The sequence below is a fragment of the Caretta caretta genome, chromosome 3, assembly GCF_965140235.1.
Source record: "Caretta caretta isolate rCarCar2 chromosome 3, rCarCar1.hap1, whole genome shotgun sequence".
Classification (NCBI taxonomy): domain Eukaryota; kingdom Metazoa; phylum Chordata; order Testudines; family Cheloniidae; genus Caretta; species Caretta caretta.
This window is the reverse complement of record NC_134208.1, coordinates 199,866,917-199,890,600: the sequence shown is the minus strand read 5'-3', so window position 1 is coordinate 199,890,600 and position 23,684 is coordinate 199,866,917. Positions and strand designations below refer to the sequence as shown.

Genomic DNA, 23,684 nt, shown 5'->3' with positions numbered 1-23,684 from the left:
TGAGCACAAGTGTGAGGGTTGGCAGGATCAAGGCTTTAGAAAGAATCTCCCCTAACACTGCAATCAACCTCTTCACTAGAGCGGACACACCCAAGTGATTGCTAACCCTCTTCTCCGCACTCCCCCTCGAACCCCGTGAGTGTTAGGACAACCAGACCTTCCAACCTTAACTCCAGCTCATGAGCTTGGGGAAACGGCCTTTTCCAAAGACAGATTCCAGCACTAGTCCAGTTTAACAGCATAGGTTCCTAAACCAAAAGAACCTGTATACTTTGGGGGAGATTTTCAAAGGCACAAAGAGGCATCAGGCCAACCCCCATTGATTTTCTTTTGGAATTGGGTGCCTAAGTTCCCCTCTGTGTCTTTGAAAATCTGCCCCCTTGTTGTCAGGCTGATGTCCTGCAGCCAGTTACGTATTCTGTTAGCCCCACTTGGAGTCCTTTTACCTCACAAATGCTAATGATAGTCAGACACCAGCCTTGAGAAAGTCTTTGCTCCCCCCTCAGCTTAAATGATTTGGTTTGTTTGGATATAGGATAAGGCAGAATGGAATAAAAACTTCCACTTACTAAATATGCAAAGCACTTGGCTGTTCTGGTGGGGCTTCAAATGAGTGCTCTGAATAGCTGCTAAGCAAATCAGTTTAGAAACATCAGGAGAATTTATTTACTTGATTGCCATCTAGTGGACAACTGTGCTGTCTACACATTGCATTATTCCCCACGGGGCAACAATCACAATCTAAGAACTCAGCCCGGTGAGCAACTGTTACCACAATTTGCCTGCACCCTAAGTGGCAAATTGGGAACGCTCTCCGCTGGTATGCAAGACCTTCAGAAGACTCAAGAAAACATAGTTTTTCTGTGTGAGACTGCAAGCCAAGGGATATTCCATACAGGGAGACTGCAATCCTTCTTTGTGCCATGGAGCAGCATTGTATTGGGATCATGCTAGAAAGTGGAGAGGGGGGGATTGGTCATGTTGGAGACGTGGTAGTGAAATGGCCAGTGCCCAGAGACAGAGCCACAAATCCACAAAGGGAAACAACAGGTTTGTTTCTTCCTTGAATATTTGCAGTAGCAGATGTGTTCTGTCTATACAGATGCCCTGGGCTTTGCAGATTGGACCACCTATTGGTTCAAAGTAGTAGGACAGGAATGTTCCTGAGAAACTAACATCAGGTTGCACTAGCAATAGTTACTCTCATTGTTGGAGTATTATTTTATTGTCCTGCCTTTACTAACCACCTCTGACTAATGGAAGGTTTTGTTTTTAAGTGAAGCAATTCATCTTCTTTGGGGCTTGCAAAAGACAAGACTGGGGGGGGGGCTGAATAATCTTTTCCGAGATCCATCTGATTCGTACTCCTCTCCTAACACTGGGTCAATTTGTTTCATTAACCTCTTGCTCTTTATGTTGAAGAACCTTGTATTATCTCTAACCTCCATTTAGAGGGCAGCAAATACAGCCAGTGATTGGCTGCATTGAGGGGACCCACAGGGATCTTTCATAGTGGCAAAGAAGGTACTAATGGTACCACTACATTACGAATGTAATTTGGTTTTCTCCAACTCCTCTTGAACGGCCAAATAAAAAAAGTTCAGTTTATAAGAAGTATGTCATACCTTATAAATTGACAAACCACTCTCAGCTCAGTGTACATCAGAGTTCATGAGGAAGTGCCAACTTTGCTAAAGGCTAGAGCGGGATATACTTAGTGATGCTGGATAATACCTTTCGCTATTGAGTCAATGGGACTACTCATGGAGTACATACTGAGTAAGGGTCCACAGTTCAAGCTGGTGTAAGGACGAGGTGCACAAATACGGTTCATTTACTCTGCATAGTTTAAAATACATTGGTATAGACGGAAGGTGCATCTTCGTAAAGTGGAAGGGTTGTATTTTCTTAGAAATATAAAGATCAAGATTAGATGTCGTAATGCTAAAAGAATAACACCGCATTCAAGATTTATTGCTGAAAATGTGGCATTAGTTAATATAAAACATGCCAGCCGTGTTTGTAAGGTATCATTATCTACTCCCAGCCACCGACCTGCAAACACAGACACACAGGACTGTTTTCATGGGTGTAAAACTATCAAATCACTTCAATGGAGAGCGCAGGGCCGAAACGCTCTAGGGCCGCCCACTGCTTCTACAATGGTCACTGAATTCTAAGGCACTCCAAACTGCATTGTGCTCATGGGCTTCAAGCACTCCAGAATGCTTGGTGAACGTGACACAGAGCATTGAGCCTGACTTGCAGAATTGAGATCTAGCTCTACGTTTCAAACACCCAAATTCAAAGGTATTCAGATCTAACATTCTGCTTGACCCCTTTCTTAGTGGAAAAGGCCACCTATGAAATTCAGATCAGATCCCAGTTCACAATCTGAAATCAAATTTCCCACCCAAACTTGGAGGTGACCTGATCCAGGAATATGGATGTCTAATCACAGTAGAGTGGTAGAGGAAAGGGTTCAGCCAAATGAAGTAGATACAGACCCATCCCTCATGTATCTACCACCAACTCAATCCTAGTTCTGGCAGCCGTCAGGAAATTGGAACTACACATCTCCAAATGCCATGCAGGGTGCTGTCTTGAGGCATTTTGGAATGTGCACTTCCAGATTCTCACAAACTGCAGGAAGTAACCAGCTTCAAAGAGAAAAGGAGTACTTGTGGCACCTTAGAGACTAACCAATTTATTTGAGCATAAGCTTTCGTGAGCTACAGCTCACTTCATCGGATGCATACTGTGGAAAACACAGAAGATGTTTTTATACACACAAACCATGAAAAAATGGGTGTTTATCACTACAAAAGGTTTTTTCTCTCCCCACCCTACTCTCCTGCTGGTAATAGCTTATCTAAAGTGATCACTCTCCTTACAATGTGTATGATAATCAAGGTGGGCCATTTCCAGCACAAATCCAGGTTTTCTCCCCCCCCCCACCCCCCAACTCACTCTCCTGTTGGTAATAGCTTATGTAAAGTGATCACTCTCCTTACAATGTGTATGATAATCAAGGTGGGCCATTTCCAGCACAAATCCAGGGTTTAACAAGAACATCTGAGGAACGGGGGGCAGGGGGGCGGGGGGGGAGAATAATAAACAAGGGGAAATAGGTTACTTTTTATAATGAATCAACCATTCCCAGTCTCTATTCAAGCCTATGTTAATTGTATCCAATTTGCAAATTAATTCCAATTCAGCAGTCTCTCCTTGGAGTCTGTTTTCAAAGTTTTTTTGTTGAAGGATAGTCACTTTGAGATCAGAAATCGAGTGACCAGAGAGATTGAAGTGTTCTCCGACTGGTTTATGAATGTTATAATTCTTGACATCTGATTTGTGTCCATTTATTCTTTTACATAGAGACTGTCCAGTTTGCCCAGTGTACATGGCAGAGGGGCATTGCTGGCACATGATGGCATATATCACATTGGTAGCTCATGAAAGCTTATGCTCAAATAAATTGGTTAGTCTCTAAGGTGCCACAAGTACTCCTTTTCTTTTTGCGAATACAGACTAACACGGCTGTTACTCTGAAAGCTTCAAAGAGGTTTCATCCAAACCCAAATATTGGTCAGATTTCAGTCAATTATCAATTTGGAGCCAAATTTTGGTACTGCCCTAAGCTTTGTACATTCTTTTCTTTTTCTTTTGTACTTGGGCATCTGCCATTCTACTTTTTAAAAAGTATCTAATTGGCATCATATTGTCCATAACCAATGCCTGAGGGAGCAGCAAAGTTTCTAACACGACTTCAGACTTCTTTCAAAGGAAAGCCTCATCAATGCCAAACAGTGTCTTTTTGGCTAAGAAGCAGAGTCCCTTCAGGGCATTTGTACCCGTTCGCATATTTTCTCTCTCTCTCTCTCTCTCTCTCTCTCGTTAATCTTTTTCCACTCCCCATCTTTCTTGTAAAGGACAAGATTCCTCTTCTTGCTGGAACTGACCCAAAGCCGCTTAACTGAAGTAGGCTTAACGAGTCTCTATTCTGCAAAATGAATTTCAAATGAAATAAACATAAAGTTCTGTGGCATTTGCCTGTGTTGATCATAATGAAATATCTTTTCAGCTGTTCTGCTTTGTTACCAGTGAAATGTCAGTTTTTAATGACTGTGCTAAACACAGCAGAGTATGACCACAATACTATTTACTCTTCTAAAATTTATTTCTCGTCATGATCCTGTAGCCTGAATTATTGTATATAACGCTCTTAACTTTTTTTTTGTTACAAGTGTATTGCCATTGTGATTACTTTTGTGTTTTAAAATTATGTAATTGATTCCGCTCTCCTCAGATTTGAAGCCTAAAGCTATGACTATGCCACCACTTATGTCGGCATAATTTATGTCACTCAGGGATGTGAATATTCCACCCCCCGAGCGACATAAATGACACCGGCATAAGTGCTAGTGTGCACAGCACTATGTCGGCGGGAGAGCTTCTCCCGCCAACGGAGCTTCTGCCACTCGCAGGGGTGTTTTTTTATGCTGACGGGAGAGCTTCTGTTCATCAGCATAGAGCATCAAGTCAGCTGCAGCACTGTAAGTGTAGACGTGCCCTTAGTGAAAGGGGACAGTGCTGGTGGAGGGAAGCAAAATACATACAAATTATAATCTTTTTGTCTACTTAATCTCCTCTTTTGTCCCTAATTGTAATAATCAGAAAACTACAGGACTAGATCCTCAGGTTTTGTCCGTCAGTGTCCGCCATAGGAGTCAAGGAAGCTAAGGTGATTTATATTAATTAAGGATCTGGCCTGTAGATTTTATTACAACAAACTTGCACTTGTAGGGGAAAAATTTCATGTGTCATTGACTTTCAGTAGGGCTTGTGCTCTTAAATCCCTTAGACTTGTTTGAAAACCTCCCCCTGTGAAGCTCACTATACTACAGCTTCCGGATGCTGTGCATTTCTTCAGTCCAATTAAAGAATTATAGACAGTTAAAATCAGGAGCTGACAAAAGTGTTTCAGTTTTATTTTCAGATAGAGAAGCTGAGAGTTTCTAATGGTTAAAGGAAAAGATTTTCTCCGTTGAGGTGCATAGTTGCAGAAAGCTCTTCTGGTTATATTATCACAAGATTAAATTCAGGCAAATTAAATCAAATATTAGGCATGTAGCCTTTGTACAACAGAAGTGTGCATTTAGGAGACATTTCTCTAACTGTCGATTTCTTATAAAAAAAAATAGTGGCCAGAAAGAACTTAAAACTTCCTTTTAAAGCCCCTTATGTTAATACTTGGTTTTCTTCCTTTCTTTTATTTTTAAATAAAGACATGCAGAGCCTAGAGAAATTACTGAGGGATGCAATAGCATATGGGCAGCCTCGAAGTCGCAGAGCATGGAAAAAAATTCTCATCCTAGTAGAGGGCATTTACAGGTATGTAGGCATTTACAAATGTGTGAGTACTTTGTATTATAAAGGAATTTAATAGACGTAACACTGGGATTGCCTAAGAAATTCAATGTCTTTTTTTTAATTGCTTCACAGCTCATGTAGGATCTTCAGTGGTCTTACTAAAAATTGTTGGTCTGCAATATTAACTGTAATAAGGCAGTAAAGACAGTGTCAGTGTTTTATATATAAATCCTGAAAGTCAACCTGAGCCCTAGTGTAAATAGAAGTAATTCCAGTGTGGTCCCTGTGTGGGATTTTGAATACTGGTTTGCAAAGCACTTTCCTTTGGGATGGGGTATGCTATATAAATGCAAAGGGCTGATCTTCAGCTGGTGTAATTGTCGTAGCTTCACTTAAGTCAATGGAGCTGTGACAATTCACAACAGCTGACTTTCTGCCCCAAGGTGATTCAATGGAACAGATTTCTAGAGTTCTCTGTTACACATTGATGAATTGAGAAACAGTAGAGGAACTGGTACTGTATACATTTTGCATGCCGGTTTTATACCCAAACAGTTGAAAATAAACATTTAGGACCAAATTCAGCCTTAGTCAAACGAGCATATCTCCAGTAATCAATGTCCAGTGGAGTTGCACTCAGGTTGTGGGTACAAAATTGGGATGTAAAGAGTTATAGAGTAGTGGTACCCATACCCCAGTATAAGAGGGCAATGCGTAATAGAGGCAATTTTGAGGGTCTGTCTAGTATGATGCATAGTAATAATACCTTGCAACTGTATAGGAGTGTATTTTATACAGCATCCTTTCAGCCAAAGTGATTTACAAACCCATATTGAAAGTTGCACACAAGGATCACATTATCCATCACTGAAATACAGCTGCATTGAGTAGCAGCAATTTATGGTTTTTGAATAATTAATGCTAGTCATCCTGAGCAAGATATTTTTTTAATTAGGATTAGAGCTAGGTAAAAAGTTTTTTCACCGAAAAATGCAGATTCAGGTTGACCGCAACATTTCACAAATTTGTGTCAATTTTGGCAAATTTTTTCAGTGGGGAAAAAAAAATAGAAATATTAAAATGGTTCATTATGCCATTGCTGAAACGAAATGTTTTTTGCTTTTTCAGGCTAGATTTACAAGGGAGTTGCTTTGAATTTATTTTTTAGAAAAGAAAAACAGTTAAAAATGCCAAACCACCTTGAAACAAATTTTTTTACCTTTCATTTTGCCAGAACTTCTGAAAAAATTCAGTTTCAAGTTGACCCAAAATGACATTTTTGATTTTTCAGATCATAAGCAAAAAAGAAAAAAAAAACAGTTACTTGCACAGCTCTAATAATTATGCCTTTTCTTTTTTCATGTTGTCATAACTTCATAGTCATCAGCATGTTCTTTTTGCATAACTTGTTCCAGCTTCTGCAGAGAACAAGTCAGCCCTCATCTAAACACCAGTCACGCAGGTTTAACAGCAGACTAGCTGATCCAAAGCAGGCTGGATATCTCCCTTTAGTCAGAATAAACAGAACAAAGCTGCAAATAAACATAGCTCTGCACAGCTAAAAGAAAGTTACATTTTAAGGACTTTGATCATGCAGAAATTAAGTGGACCACCAACATTTTAATGACAAATACTCCTGCCAGTCACATGGCCTACAGAAAACCCTTTAGCTGCTGTATTTTGTTCAGTTTTTAAATCCTTTACTTTGGATGTGCACCAACCAGAGAAAGTGAAGGTACCTTTGTGTCATGGATGTATTGGTTAAAGTGAGCAGTTGCACAGACCCATAATGTTAACTTGCTCTGGCATGTGTCACTTACTCAATCTCCAATTTTATGGGACACTGAGCATTAGTTTTACTTAGATCTGCAGCTAGTATTCACAGATAATTTTCTTTTTGAAGAAAGCAGAAGAGCCATGTGTCTTTCTGTTGCTATGCACAATAACACCATGTAAAACTTCAGAGAGAGAGTTTGATTCAAAATTCTTTGCAGGGGTGGATTTTCAAAGGGGCCTACAGGAGTTAGACACCCAACAACCACTAACTTTCAGTGGGATTTGGGCACCTATCTCCCTTAGTATCCACTAAAAATCCTAACTTTGTTGTGGCACCTGCTAAGGGTATGTTTTCACTACCTGCCAGATCAGCGGGCAGCAATCAATACAGCGGGGATCGATTTATCGCATCTAGTCTATACGCGATAAATCAACCCCCAAGCGCTCTCCCATCAACTCCTGTACTCCAGCGTACTGAAGACACCACGGTAAGTCGATCTAAATACGTCTACTTCAGCTACGTTATTCACATAGCTGAAGTTGCGTAATTTAGATCGATTCCCCCCATCCGCCAACCAGTGTAGACTAGGGCTAAGTGTTTGTCAAAGAAAGTCTGCATAGGAGGACATGGAGTCAAATACTGTACCTGGGATCTCTTGTTTTGTTTTGTTTTTTTAAGTGCTGGACCGTTTATTTCCACTAATAGCCTTTGTATCTGTGCAAGCAAAAAGTATACAATAAGAGTAATAATAATACTTAGCTTTCTTATAGCATCTCATCAGAAACTAGTCCAAACATTTGCTAATTTTAAAATCTTTATTGTATACTTGTGAGGTAGGCAAATAAGAAATCGAAACTCATGGTTCAGATGGCAAACCAGTTCTGTACTGGGTTGAGAAGGAATCCCTACCGCATTGCCAGCACGATATATCATTGCATAACTGGCTAGATGCAATATTGGATGAGAGTTGACCTGTCCATGAAGGACTGGTTCTTCTCGAGTGATGGTCCCTTTGTGTATTGTACGGATGAGTATGCATGCATACCACATGCCTGAGTCTGGAGAACTTTCATAAGTCCATTGGTCCACACATGTGTAGTTGTCCTCCTCATGCTCTGAAGTAAGGATATAAAGGGCAGGGCAAACATCTCTTGAGTTCCTTCTTACCACCTCCTGGCCTGAACAAAAATTCTGTGTCCACTTCAATCTTCCTATTCTAATATCAGTAAAAACAATTTGTAAATAGTTTTAGTAATTTTTTTTTTTTAGTTTAGACTTAATATTCTAGTGTTGTTTTACAGTTAGTATAGTGAGCTTAGTTTTCCCTGCCCCGTGAAGCTTCTCCATGTAGAGAAGAACTATGCCAAGAGTCCCAGGGTATGAGAATTGTGTCTCCTCCCCGTGTTCCTCCTCCATCCGCAAAAAAACACCAGCACGGCCTTTATCACCTCACCCAGGGCAATAGCTGCTGTTCCTTCCCTCTCCAAACTAGTGAAAGACAAGTGCTCCACCTGCTGAAGCACCTCATGGGAGCAGGTCATGAGGCCTCATTCGGATCCAGGCTAGGGAGAGACACCCTCAGACTGTGAGCAGGACTTCTCCAAGCATGAGCTCTGGAGCTAAAACTCTTAAGCATGAGAAACCCTCTCATGAGAATAGGGGACATGACCATATAGACATAAGGACAGATCCCCATCCAGATCTGCCTCTAAGAAAAAGGATCTCTACCCATCTTGGTCCAAGTCAAGTGAGTCATCACACATGGGTCATAAGGAGTTAGCTCCACATAAACCTGCCATTCAAGAAGGCAAAGGAAAAATGATCTGACCATACTGGTTCTGGCTCCATCCCACAAACCAAAAGACCAGTACCCACCAGGCCTGTCAGAGACCTCCACTCTGGGACCCCATTCAATGGTTCCAACGCACTCCATGTGGCATTCTCTGAATACCCTGTTGGAGGCCCTGGATCCACCAGTCCCCTCCTCAGGGGCTTCCCAAACAGCAGGAAGAACCAAAATCTTTACCTCACAGTAGAATATTCCTAACAGGCCCAATCCTCCTTAGAGACATCCCTATGCCTGAAAAAATCACCTTGAGAAGAAAAGGACGCCCCCTACTGCATGCACAGCTCAGAGCGTCCTCCCACTCGTACAGATGGCACCACCAGTAGAGCAGGAATCTATTAATTTGTCAAACAAATCTGAGGCTCCAGACAAGACTTTTTCTCCCACCATACCCAATGGAAATAAGCCCAGACAGAACCCACAGGAGGTATTGGAACCGTCCACTTCCTTCAGGTTATGGCTATTCAGGGGACCATTAGTACCCTATGTCTTGGGGACCTCCCCCATCAGTCAATCCTTTTTACTAGCCTAATGGGACCCTTTGGGATCTGCATAACAGACGTACTGGATCTGTGCAAGAATCACACCGGCCCGTCTCCCACAACGAGTAACAACCAGCTCCATCCAAATGAAGCTGAGCTGGATCCACTGGTTCTGCAGTTCAAATGGGTGTGCCATTCTCTTCACCTGAGGAGGCAGTTGCTCCATCATCCCCTTCCTTGCCCAGTGACCACAAGCAGTACCAGGAGCTGTTATAGAGGGTCGCCACTGAGCTTCAGATACCTTCTGAGGAGGTCCAGGACACGCAGCATGGTCTATTGGATAAACATCCAGCCCTCTGGATGGGTCACCCTAGAAAGGCCAATCAATCAGGTCGTTTTGGAACTTGCCAGACCTATGTGGTATACCCCTACCTCCTGTGCCCCCTCCCTGAAGAGGGTTGAAAAATGATATTTTGTGCCAACTATGGAAGCAGAGTTTTTATTCATTCATCCATTACCCAACTCTTTCATGGCACAAGCAGCTACAGAAAGGTCCAGGACACAGCACACTACGACTACCCCAGCTGACAAGAGCACTAAATGCCTCCACCTTTTGGGGAGGAAAATATTTTCATCAGCTAGTCTCCACTTCAGAGTTGCTAACTACTACGTACTGTTAGCAAAATAGGATTTCTTGAATTATTCAAAATGTCTAAACTTTAAAGACAAACTTCCTTAGGAAGATAGGGCCCAGTTCCAAGCCCTCATTGATCAAGGCGGGCTGATGGCCAGTACATCACTCCAAGCAGCGGTAGAAGCAGCTGACACTGCCTTTCTAGAGCCATTGCCACCACTATAGTCATGAGGCACAAATTGTGGCTGCAATCTCTGAAGTTCTCCAGGGGAAACCAGAAAACCATGACGGATCTTCCCCTTGAGGAGTCTAACCTCTTTAATGAAAAGACCATTTCTACACACTCTGAAATACTCCAGGACAGCCTTCCACACACTGGGCATTTATACCCCTGTCCTGAAGAGGAAACATCAGAAGCAAACCTACAGGTCCAAACCTTCACCTCAAGCATTCTATCACCAGTGCCCTTATGAACCATCACACAAAAGGCAGTATGCAAAGACCCACCTCTGAGATGGGCACCCCGCCCCACCCACTGTCCAAGAAGTTCTTTGGATGGTATGCTGAAGGAATGTATACTGACGTTGATGCCATGCCTTATTGCCCCCAAAACTCTGTCTGCTGCCTTACGCACTTCGCTCATAACTAAGGGGCAATAACAACAGACAAATGGGTACTAGAGATCTTCCACCACAGCTACACAATCGAGTTTATTTCATCTCTCCACTACAGTCCCCATTCCTGGCCCCTTCTCAGGAACCCACTCTCACAAGGAGGTTCTTCATCAAGAGGTAAAGTCTCTCCTTCCAGAAAGAGGCCATAGAATGGGTGCCACCCTAACATCAAGGGAAGGAATTCTACTCCCATATGTCTTGGTCCCCACGAAGTCTGGTCGTTGGAGACAAATTCATGATTTATACCAACTAAATGTATTCTTCCAAAAAGTAAAATTCCACATGGTCACATTGGCATTAGTAAGTCCCTTTCTGGAACAGGGGGCACAAGGTTTGTGGCCCTCGACATGAAAGATGCTTACTTTCATATAGACATTCACCTGTCCCACTGAAGAATCCTCATATTCCTCATTGGGAAAGACCACTTCCAATTCAGAGTGCTCCCATTTGGACTAGCTATGGCACTCAGGGTCTCTACAAAAGTCCTTTCAATGGTAATGGCTTGGATGAGAAGACACACATGTCTTTTCATATCTTGATGACTGGCTCCAGACATGCAGATCCAGCAGGGAATTCTAGTTGGCGACCCTATTCCTGCTCCATCTACTATCTTTCCTGGGAATCTGTGTCAGCCACAAAAATCTACATTGACTCTCACGAGGTCCATAGATTTCGTAAGTGCAACTCTGGACTCGACTACAGCAAGTGCCTATTTCCTGTTGGAAAGCTTCCGTATCAGGGGTGATTTGATAAAATAGATCACCCTCACATCTCAGACTATGGTCAGAACCTGTCTTTCCCTCCTAAGCCATATGTCCTAATTTGGCCATGTAACACCATTCACCAGGCTTCATCTCCACTGCCTACAAACCTGGCTTCAGTCCATTTACTCACCAAAGACAACCTCAATGCTAGAGTAGCAATTCCAGCCAAAGTTATGGCCTCTCTTGCCTGGTGGACAAATCCAGAGAAAGTCCAAATTGGGGAAAGGATGGGAACAAGATCTCCTTCCTCCCCCCAGTGTAGAGACAGTCATCCTCTGGAATTGGTGTATCAGAAACCACATAACCCTCTCAGCAATATAACTATCAAGTGCACACAACTCCCAAGCAGACAGTCTCAGCAGATACTTTTCCATGGGCCATGAATGGGAGAGTTGCAATTCTGTTCTGAATGAGATCTTCACCAAGTGGGGAACACCATCTTGGGATCTCTTTGCTTGGGATCACACGTGGAATACAGATAGGGACCACACATCTCAAAGAACCTCCAGTTACAGGGAAGTAACCTCCATATATTCAATATTGCTAGATACATATTAGCAGACCAAAATCAATCCAGTATATTGGTAATAACATTTAAACATAAAAAGAAGGGTGAGGGAAGACATACTAAAATTCTTCATTTTATATGAGCTTGAGCTTCTGTTTTCTCTCCGTCTGACCCTTTCCTTTCTTGGGCTCTGATTTTGAAGTAGCAGTAAGATTTTACACTACCTGGGTAGGCTAGATTTAGTTCTTTTTAGTTTTGACATTTGGTAAATCAGCATTCTTACACAAAGTATTGAGAAGGAGGGGAGAATTCTTTAAAGTATCTGTCTTGGTAAGGTCATATGCTGCTTTCTTAAATGGGTTTCTAAAGAAATGGAGCATCATTGATAACTATTATATAGAATTAAAATCACTTGGTCAGATCCATAATGCAAGTTAAAGTATCTTGATTTACAAGTTTGGCTTGGCATCTTTTTGCATGGATGTAACGTTCCCCTTTGGGGGTGGGGGGCGGAATGGCAATATATCACACTGATGAGATCAACATTAAGGGTCAAATTCTGCCTTCATTTTCACTCCTGCAAGCTCACTGGTATGTTAAGGGTATGTGAAAGAGTTATCCTACTCAGCAACACTGCACATGAACCTTGACTTACCAAACTGGCAAAAGTTGAAAAGAACTACTGCGAGCCAGTGTGGTGTTGAAAAATCAGACTGGTGTTTCAAAATCATAGCCCACTGAGTTTGCATGGGGATAAGTAAATGCAGAATTTGGCCCACAGCTTATAAAGGACCCAAGCTGGGTGTCAAATAAACAGTGAGAAAACATTTCAGTTTTTAAAATTTATTTGACATTCAGAAAAGGAAAGCTCAGCACAGGTAAATGTAACTATTAATGAAAGCTGGCTTTTAACTTGGACTAGTTTGAGAGTAAATTTATTCCATATTCAGTCCAAGCTGAGAGAGACAACGTGGCCATCAATCCTCAGTACAAAAGCATGAACAAGTTTTGGCAGGGTCCATGGCAGAAATTAAACTGACTTGCTAAATCATGTCTCTATTATCTAAATTCTAGCTAGTGTTTTCCTTGGCTTCTACTGATTTCAGTTTAGGATCAATCAATTACTGCATTCTTGTTCAGTTTCTGGTACATTTGTGCTACGTAGTAACATATTTACTTATAAGTCAGATGGGCCAAGGCCCAAGGCAACAATTGAGGGGCAATATACAGTGGTCAAAACCGATAGTTTTTCATCAAACTTTTTTCCGTTTTCATTTTAATTTGACTTGGTCATATTTCTCTGATCGCTTGGACGCTGTCCAGTGCATTTCCATGTATACTTGAGGTTTTTTTGTGATTCAGTGCCAGTACTCTAGGCAGTCTATTAGGGCAATTTTTTATATCCTGCTATTAGGTGATTGCCAGCCCCTAAGTCCAAAGGGGTAACATTTTACATCACTGGCCAGAGACCAACAAAAAGGGGTTAATCAATCAATGGCTGCTTCCTAACATTTCAAAATACTGTAATTTATTTGACTTTTTAAACGGTTGCTGTAAACCACAAAATAGAGAAGTCTGCGTCAAGTCTCCTAAATGCCGCACTGTGACAAAATTTACCAAAGAAAATAATGCTAAAAGCAAAGATTAAGATTTAATGTGTGTATTTTGGAAGATCAAGATCAACATGAATACACTGCATGTATCTAGTTGTATATCAGATCAGAGGAAAGGAGTTTAGAAACCCATGACAGACATGATCAAGGGGTCAAAGGGATTGACTTATAAGGAAAGATTTATATGTAATCTGAGCAATGACTGAGGAAAGAGATATGATAAGTCTTCAAATACTGGAAGGGTTAGAGTAAATCTACAGCGATTGGAAGGGTATTACATGCTGGCATATCTAGGAGTTGTGAGATGAAATTAAGAAGGGGAAATGGCAGTCTGAATATCAGTAAAATCAATCTTCTTGACAGTGCAATGAATAAGGCTATGGAAAATGCCTCATTCTACCAAGAAAAATGATAGAAGCCCAGTTGCCTGAGAATTCTAAAATGAAACTGGATGACATGCTGTCAGTGTGCTGTATAGAATAAACCTGCATTGCCAGAGAGAGAGGATTAGTTGACCTACAGTGACATGTGTCTGCCATCTCCCAGGCTCCAAAGCTCTTGGAAGCCAATGGAAAGAATCCCATTAACTATGATGAAATTTGAATTGGGACCTGAACTTTGTGAGTCAGAAACTACACCATTTGTGTCCTGTACAAACCTTGTAGGGGGACCTCTTTCCAACACTTTTGTCTCGTGGCCTGGTTAAAACTTCATTGGAATTGTAGAGCAACTGGGACGTATTCCTGTTGTGACCAAGTTATGTAGCAGAGATAAAAACTTTGTATGTAACTGAAGCTTCAGCCCTGTCACAGAACACAGTTAAGATCCTGTCTGCAGTACAGATCTGAACTGTTGTAACTGGGTCAGGGGACAACAGTGTCGTGAGCAGGTCATGGTCGTTTTTGTGTTGGAGACTGGCCCTACAATTAGGGTGACCAGACAGCAAATGTGAAAAATTGGGGCGGGGGTGGGGGGTAATAGGAGCCTATATAAGAAAAAGACCCAAAAATCGGGACTGTCCCTATAAAATCGGGACATCTGGTCGCCCTACCTACGATGCACTATGGAGCAAACAGCAGAGGGCTGCAGACAGAGTACTGTGTGAGGGAAAACAGCTTCAGAAGTTATAGGCCAAAAGGATCCTACAAAACTCCACCAGGCCAGGTCTGAACTCGAACAAATTCCTGTTGGGCTGGGTTTGAGGCACTAATACAGTGATGTCAGACTTCTGTCCCCAATCCTGTTTCCCTGACATTGACAGCATGCACTCATTGTTCAGTTTCGTAGATTAATTTGGGGGCAGATTCTGGTGGGGACTCCCTGAGAGGGATGCGGGAAGCTGGCGTGCAACTACATTGCGCAGCGTAAGAGAGGGACTCTGTCACTGTTACAGTCCCTGCGCTCTCCTGAGGTACACACTGCCGCAAAAGGAACAGGAAGGAAGCAGAATCAAGGTCTCACCCACCTCCTCCGCATTACTTCACAGAGGAAGAGACCAGTTGAGTGAGGAGGAGGTGCCTGCACCTTCCTAAAGAATAGTGTAATCTGCACCGGCCCCTTGCACGCTGGGCCCATGAGGCACAATCCCTCCCTAAGGTGCTCAGTGGATGGCACCGCTTAATGCTACTGCTCAGTCAAGCCACAATGACACAATTTAACCCCCCGCCCCTCCAAAAAGATGTTAAAGATTCCATAAACTCCTTTCAGACTTCCAGAGCTGTGAAATACCCTGAGCGTTTTGTAAGAGTAACACTACCAAAATGAAACAAACAGATACATTTCATTTCAGCTCTAGGTCCCTGGTTTAACTCCAGCACAGGGTAATATTTACTGGAAGTTTTACCTTCCATAAGGGCTGCTCGGTGGCCTATGTCAAATGAGTTTGGTCTCAGTCTAGTTCTAAGTAGAGAGGTGTCCCCATCGCAAGCCTTCTTCCGCAATCACCAAAGATCAGCAGAGAGGCCAAGGATAGAATGGGTACAGAAACCAAACTGGTCTCTTGTCTCTAGAGCTGGTCCCACCGAGGGAAAGTTGAGACTCATTAGCAGGGCAGCATGCAGGGAAACCTGCAGTAAAGCTGCCTGTGTTCTGGCCATTCTGTGGAAGAACTGGGCCTTTCGTTGTTCTGGTGGGCTCTGGCCACCGCACCAGAATTTAAATAAGCCAGCATCATTCAAGAACACTAATAGGTTCTTTGTTTCACTAACCTATTTAGACTAAAAACAATTAACTGCTACTTACACATCATTAGGCTATACTGTATGAAAACAATTCCATCAAATTCTCTTCACATTTAAAATCTCCTGGCAGTCATATATCAGGAGAGGGAATGTAACCAAGCTCGCTGTATTCCAGGATTCAGTAATTACATGATTTTTGCTGTAGAATTACGCAGGGGAATCTAAATTTTCTACTTTTAAATTAAGATTTTAGCCCTTATAGCTGTGAAAACAAACTTCCAAATGTAAACAAATGCAGAGTGTCTTCCTGAGTCTGCAGACACCCTGAAACAATAACTCACAGTGGCATAATTTTCCCTCATTGATCAGCATGGGCTATGTGAAAATACTGTTACATTCCTGAATGTTTTAGCTGCAACACAGAAGTAATGCAAAGTCCACTGTATTATTATGTATTGGCTGTAGTGTCGGGTATTGGGATGGCTTCTCATTGTCGAGAGTTAATGAGATTTAGGGAGCAGAGGTTCAAGCCCTCCCAAAACTTTCAAGTTACCTACAACCCTGCCCATGAGAGTTAGGGAAAGAAAAGAGGCCAAAATCATGAAAAGCCTCCTCTGTGCCAAAAGCCTCTTGTTCCCTACTGATCTGCCAAACCTCCACTTTCTCCCTTATAACTTGTACAGTGCAGCTACATGTTGCAAATACTAAAATCTGTGTGGGCAACATAAAACTGTTTGAAACTGATATCGAAATAAATAAGTCTGTGAGGCCATACTGACTGTATTACTCATTTGCACATTTAATTCAGAAACAGGCTCCATTTTTCAATTTAGCTGGAGCTGCATCAAGATTTCCAGTTTGACCCACCTGAGCAGGGGGCCACCCCACAGAATGTAGGTTTTGCTTGGCACACAGCACCTTGTTTTTGGTATGAAATATGTTAGCACTTTCAGATGTTTTTTCCCTCACCACAGCTAGTGCAAGAGACCAAGTTTAACTGACTGTAAAAATAAACTGTAGAATACATCTGAAGGTATCTGGTGATAAGCTTCCTTTGGAATCTCACCCAGGTTTTCAAGGCATAATAGTGTCCACAGCAAAGGTACAGATAGCTAAACTGCCTTGCGTTAAAGTGGATTTCTAATTTGTTTCTTGAGGAGTTCATCATCTTGCAAGGTAATTCCTGCTGTTCACCTACCCTATTGAAGTAACTACCAAGAGTGTAATGGGTTTCTTATCCTTTTTTCCCTAGGAGTGTCAAGAGCATCAATGCAGCATATTGAATTCTGCTCTTGTACTAAGGAGAAAAAACATAAAATATTAAGGATCTTTTCCTGTGCAGAGCTAGATTGTGTGTGGCATCCCCTGAAAGACACAGACTAGGAGTGGAGGAGTCAAAGATGATTTTAAGATTGTTCCTTCTCCAAGAGCCAAGTCTTCCCTAAGTTAGGGAGCCTCCCCACGCCTGCCAGTGGGCTGCTCTGAAGCTCATCTATAGAAATCTTTCTGCCCCTGGCTCCCACCTGTGCTACACTAGACTTCTCCTGCACTGGGGGAATTCTGCCTGGATCTGTTGCCTTTACAACCTGTAAATGTTGTCAGAGTGGCATATAGACATACGTGGGGGCCAGAGTGGCAAATACCTTCTAATTGTGGGGCGGTTGTAATGAATTATATACGCTGATCTGGATAAAGTCCAGCATGTCATTTGAATCCTTCCCTTCTCTTTTCTGCATGCAGAAGTAGGGCTGATAATTTGCAAAAGACCGAGGAAGTCACTGGGACTGCTCGTGTGAGTGACTGCCTGCTCAGCAATGGGCATAAAGACTTTCCAGTTTTCCTTTGAGCTACGAATTTGGTTTGAGCTTTAAAGAGGCTTTTTGTGGTATCAGGGTAACCCTGTCATCCATAATGTGTACCTTAGTGCTAATATTTAAAGAGAGTGGGGGATTAAAAGATTCATTACTAATTCTCATTCTCTAGCATGGAAGGTTCCATTGTGCGCCTGCCAGAGATAGTCGCCTTGAAGAAGAGATACAAAGCCTATCTCTACTTGGATGAGGCTCACAGCATTGGTGCTGTGGGACCCACCGGCCGGGGAGTCGTTGAATATTTTGGAATGGACCCTGAAGATGTCGATGTATTGATGGGTACATTCACCAAAAGCTTTGGAGCAGCTGGAGGATACATAGCTGGCAAGAAGGTAAATAGAAAACTTCTAGTCTCTGTTTGGCACCAAAACAAATGTCATTTTATCTGTGTATGGTATGTATAGCTGCCTTTCCATATAATCTGCCATACAGTCGTGCTATTATAGAGAATTCATCATTCCTGTTTGGATCCCAAATGCATGATTGAGCTGTTCAGATATTCTTCATGTTGAGATGGGTAAAATATTCAGTTTTCTTATTTTTGTTTGATATTCATATTAGGTAATTTGCTGCGCTGTTGGTACTTTTGTCCCAAATCTGGGTGGAGGGCTTTATAAATAATGCTGCTGTTCATTGTCTTGGGGATATTCAGCCAGCTGTGGGTGGCTAAATATACTTCAATGTACAGATTTGCATGCCCAGTTCGGGATTATGCCAGTATAACTATACCTGTAAACTATATCAGTACAACTGGTAAAACTTTCCTGTGTACACAAGGCCTTAAGCCTTTATGTCCTGTAACTAGGCCCCCTACCTATGACTTATCCTAGTTTGTATAAAGTCATTTGCCTCAGGTAAGTAGCAGGGGAGGTGTCACTGAAGCATCAGGGCCTAAGAATTGCACTCAGAGCCACTAGCACAAATCCCCATGCCCACATCGAGTCCCATTTAAGTCTGTAGTGCTCTGCACAGGTGCAGGGGTTCAGGCTGGTGGTGGATCCAATTGCATGATTGGGGCCTGTTTTCATTTTCAGCTTATGCAGAAGCATGTGTCAAGGACGAAGGAGTGTGTTAAAGTGGAGAGCATGTGGCAATGAGGAGTTGCCATGGATGTTGATGGAACTGCTAGGTAGGGTTCAGCCTTATAGTAAAGACAAACTAATAAGACTACAGTGAAGTTGAATACAGACACTAGTAAGGTTACTTTTCTTCTGCTAAGTGTAATGGGAGACAAACTGCACTATTTGCCATTTGCACATCACAGTCATCCTTCTGAAAGGCGGGACAATTCTGTATCTTAAATACAGCTGGTTGATTAGTCCCGCAGTGAGCCCAGGTTTCCCGCCTCCCCTTCTGTAAAGAGTCTCATTATAAGCAAAGTAGTATTCTAGTTTGTAGCTTTGTTTCAGCTGTAGGTGCATAGCTTACATTTTAAAGGATCTACATTTGCCAAGTATCACCTGTATTTCTTCCGACCATGGATTTTGAATAACAATTAAGAAAATAAATCAGTCATGAAATGTTTTGGTCAAATATCCTTGATCTCCGTAGGTTCTCACCTGTATCAGTAGATGGGAAGGCGTTTTGCTCTCCTGATAACTCAAAGTTAACTCAAATTTTGTTTCACTTGTTTAAGGAACTTGTGGATTTTTTACGAACTCACTCCCATAGTGCTATTTATGCCACATCTATGTGTCCACCTGTAGCAGAGCAGATCATTAGGTCAATGAAATGTGTCATGGGACTAGACGGAACAACACAAGGTAAGACCCCTTTTAGTAACTGCACACATTTTATTTATAATCTTAGCATGTACTGACAGGGAGCAAAAAATAGCTTCCAACAACAAAGGTCCCAAAGGCAGTAGAAAAGTATGGTAAAAATGGCAGTGTAAATGTAGTCATTAACATTGTACAGTCTATCATATCCATCCTGGCATGCCCTTGGGTGTTTTTAATCATACTGCTACATACTTTTATGCACAGTTTCATCAATGATCTCAGAGTACACTGGAAGCCATTTCAAACTAAGCTTCACAACACTCCTGCAAGAAGATGTCTGTTTTGCTGTTGGGTAAACTGAGGCACGCAGTGGTTAGGTGACTTGTTTGAGGTCACAGAGCAAGACAGTGGCAGAGATGGAAGTGCCCCTCTGGAGCCCTTGCTCTCAATTGCCTTTTCTAGCAAGACCACATAAGCTTCCCAAAAATGTATATGAAAAGGATATAAACTCTTTAAATCTTATGATTGACTTTACAGCATGAGTTCAGAGTTAAAGCTGAGGATCTCTTATTAATCATCTTGTTGGACTTAGATATTGCAATAAAAATACTACTTAGAGACCACTCCTGGAGTTTCAAACTCAGCCTTGTCTCAATAGAGGTGGTTGCCACATGAGATTCTTGATGAATGTAAATGTTTGAAACAGCAAATGATTGAAAGCATGATATAGACTTTCTACCCAGGTGTGACACTGTACATGATGGTACTATTAAAATTATGACATTAATGTCACACTTCAATTTGTAACTAGACTGCAGTGTCCTGAAGTTAAATTTGTTTCTGAACATGCTTTGTCCCCAGGTTCTGGAGAAACTGCAATAAAGACATATTGATGTCATTTATGGAGGATACATTTTATTTGTATTCCTTCTGTGATGGGGACCTACTTTAAGTAGCCAAGGATCAGAGTCTCTGTATAATGTACACTATATAAACTATAGAACAACTGTGTTATGTTACTATCTGCTACTACTGCAGTATGGTACTGAAGTATATCCAAGCTCCTAGGACTTAAATTTGTCCTAACCCAGGGGTAATAGCTGATGTACCAATGCATTTTAATTTTCTGGAGGTGTTTAGGGAGAATGATGTGGATTTTGCAATTTTATGTATAACATATACTTGAAGAGCCAGATTGTTGTCCTGAACAGCAGTTCATTTATGCTGGTTCAGCAGCATAAAGGAGGTAGAATCTTCTTGTAGTAGGGGTCCCTGACTGAAGAAGATCTACTCAGTGACTTCCTGCTGGCCCTCCCTCATAGTCCTGGGTTGGAGGGCAAGCTGGGGATGGAGACTGACAGAGGCATGGCCACATCAGACTGCTATTTGCAACTATTTTGTACTGATGCAATGGCCCATAGAGTGCTGTTGCAAACCAGTACAATTTAGAGCAGCCCTGGGGCTACTTAGAATTGCACCGGGGGCCAATGGGTCCTCTGGCCCAGGCCAGCATTTGCAAGGTGCCAGTGCAGAAAAGGAGGAATGGAGAATCTGGCCCAAAGTACCAAAATTTGCTTCAGTGCACAAGCAAAAATTAAGGTTACTTGGAATCTAGAAACACTCCATTGTGATGCCTGAAGGCTGGGGAAACAATATTTTAGTCATTTAGGCAAATAATCCAAACTGGATTAAGGAAGTTGTTGTTATACTCTCCAATTTGAAAGTTAAGCGTTGGGGATAGTAATATCTATGTAGGTTTCAGAGCAGCAGCCATGTTAGTTTGTATCCGCAAAAAGAAAGGGAGTACTTGTGGCATCTTAGAGACTAACAAATTTATTTGACAGGTTTCAGAGTAGCAGCCATGTTAGTCTGTATTCGCAAAAAGAAAAGGAGTACTTGTGGCACCTTGGAGACTAACAATTTTATTTGAGCATAAGCTTTTGTGAGCTACAGCATGCATCCAATGAAGTAAGCTGTAGCTCACGAAAGTTTATGCTCAAATAAATTTGTTAGTCTCTAAGGTGCCACAAGTCCTCCTTTTCTTTTTGCGAATACAGACTAACACGGCTGCTACTCTGAAACCTATGATATAAGAGACTCGCTGTACTCCTTGTATTTTACCTACTGTACATTCAAATGGTCCTGATACATTATATAATCCTCTGAATCAGTTTTATAAAAATGCTTGCCAACAGAGGGCAATATTGTACCAACCCTTTTCAAGAGTTTTGTCTTTAGGGCCTAAAATATACGGTATGTAAAGCATTATATCTGTAGAGCATTTCTAATCTCAGCCTTCCAGAACTGCTTAGAAATGGCTTTGGGGTAACATGAGTCTGCATATAGTGTAGAGCAGGCTGATCGGAGACCTGGGTTCAAAAGAGAGCCTTTAAAGCTGTCTACACCTAGGTGATTTGGAGGATTAGAGTTTCAGAAAAAGTTCTGTCAGCAGCAGTGTAATTTAGTGACACAATGTTTGTATTTTTACATAAACTGAGTTGCTTCGCTTATCTCTGTTAGCTCTGGCAATTTATTTTAATTTGCCTTGTAACATTTAATACAGATATACTGAGCATCAGGTCATCAGCTTTGATGCTGCTTTGGCTTCAGGAACACAGATTGTGGCTCAGAATGTAAACAGAAAGAGGGGGAGAGAGCGTGCTCTGGTTGAATCTTCCTAGATGTTAGTTTAGCACCTAGCACAGCGGGGCCCTTATCTTGACTGGGGCCCTTGTGCATTAATATAATATAAAATAGCAGCTGTTAATTTTTGAATGATCCTCATGGGGCAACATGCCACATGACGGGAAAGTCTCAGCTCAGACAAGATGGCATCCCTACATCCAAAAATGGAAGAAACCATTGACATATGGAGTTTATCTCTCCCTTGCAGAAGGTTAAGTAATTCACCTTTATGCACACGTTTCTCTTCCCAACCCCAAATTAAGGACCACACAGAAAACTCTATTAAGAATGGGGTCTTCATGAGGAATGGGTGAAGTTGGGTATGGGTCTTCCAACAGCCCTATGAAGATTACCCAGGAAAGATAACATGGCCTCAGGCCATATTATCTTTTTCGCAGACTCCTCTGTACTGGGGAAGCTTCCAGAGCCAGTGAGGAGGGATGGCCTCTCCCTGCAGGTCCTCTGGATTGTGAGAATGGAATTCATTGCATGGGAGTAAAGCTGCTCCCACTCCCCACAGAATAGTTTTGGGGAGACTCTGTAAGGAGAACCTCACAAAGTGTTTCCCTTCCAACAGATATTCCTGTAGGTGGAGAGGCGCTGACTCTCAGATATCTAGGGAAACTGCCAACACATGTATTAAGTATTTTGAAAAGGAAAGAAAATACATCTTTGCTAGCTTAACATGGAATAACTCACCTAGAGAGAGACAGTGAAATACCTTGGTGGCAAATGAGTAAATTTGTCCCAGTTGTCTTCATCACTGAATCCTAGAATAATAGATGTATAGAAATCAGATCATAATTTGATCATTTAGTCAGTCCCTTGCAACTTGCAGGTTATTCCCTGTAGTTTATTTTCTAGTGCTTTGCTCCGTTTTGGTTTACAAGTTAGTTATAGGGCTTCCACCCTGCCTTCCATTAGTTGTTAAAGTACTCTGCCTTGATCTGGTAAACATCTGACTTGGAGCAGAGCAAGAGAAATGTGCTTACACATTGGATGTAATCAAAGTCCAGAAATGCAGCCAGTGTTTGGGTTTACCTCCTCATGTATCAAAATGATCGATCTGCTGTTGTTTTTTCTGCAGTTATTTTGCTTTAGTATGATTATGCTTGGCTGAAAAAGAAAACAAGGTTTGAATTTCCAAGACCTAATTAATGGATTCATGACTGGGGGGTCTGAGTAGATACATGTGTGCACCAGTGGTGCTATATAATTAAAGGCATTGCAGGTATCGATATCTGCAGTCAGTGTTGCCCAACAGTTTCCATCATAAGCCCCTGTTTTCAGTTCCTTATAACTTTTCCAAACTTCAACCTTTCAGACTGAAATTTTCCATGGATGCCAGGTGTCTGCCTGTGGCTGAATTTATTTATTTATTTAGACAAAAAAAGTTCTGTTGTTTCTCTCAAGAAAGTTAGGGAAATGTTAGAATATTTAACATGGGCAGAACAATGTATAGATGTTTCATTGAGTAGCTCTAACACTTCCATGCTTTGGAGCAAGGACTTGAAACTTGACACAAGGTCATCCTGGTGTCAAGGTTGTATCTTTTG

At 41.8% G+C, this 23,684-nt stretch overlaps 1 protein-coding gene across 1 annotated transcript in view; it reads left to right on the top strand.

Moving 5' to 3' along the window:
• Positions 1–23,684, top strand: part of SPTLC3 (serine palmitoyltransferase long chain base subunit 3) — a 127,187-nt gene that overhangs the window by 82,313 nt on the left and 21,190 nt on the right. Inside the window, exons 7-9 of the mRNA XM_048846266.2 lie at positions 5,289–5,394; positions 17,835–18,054; positions 19,359–19,485. Of these exons, the coding sequence (XP_048702223.1) occupies positions 5,289–5,394; positions 17,835–18,054; positions 19,359–19,485 (453 nt within the window). The remainder of the gene's footprint in view (positions 1–5,288; positions 5,395–17,834; positions 18,055–19,358; positions 19,486–23,684) is intronic.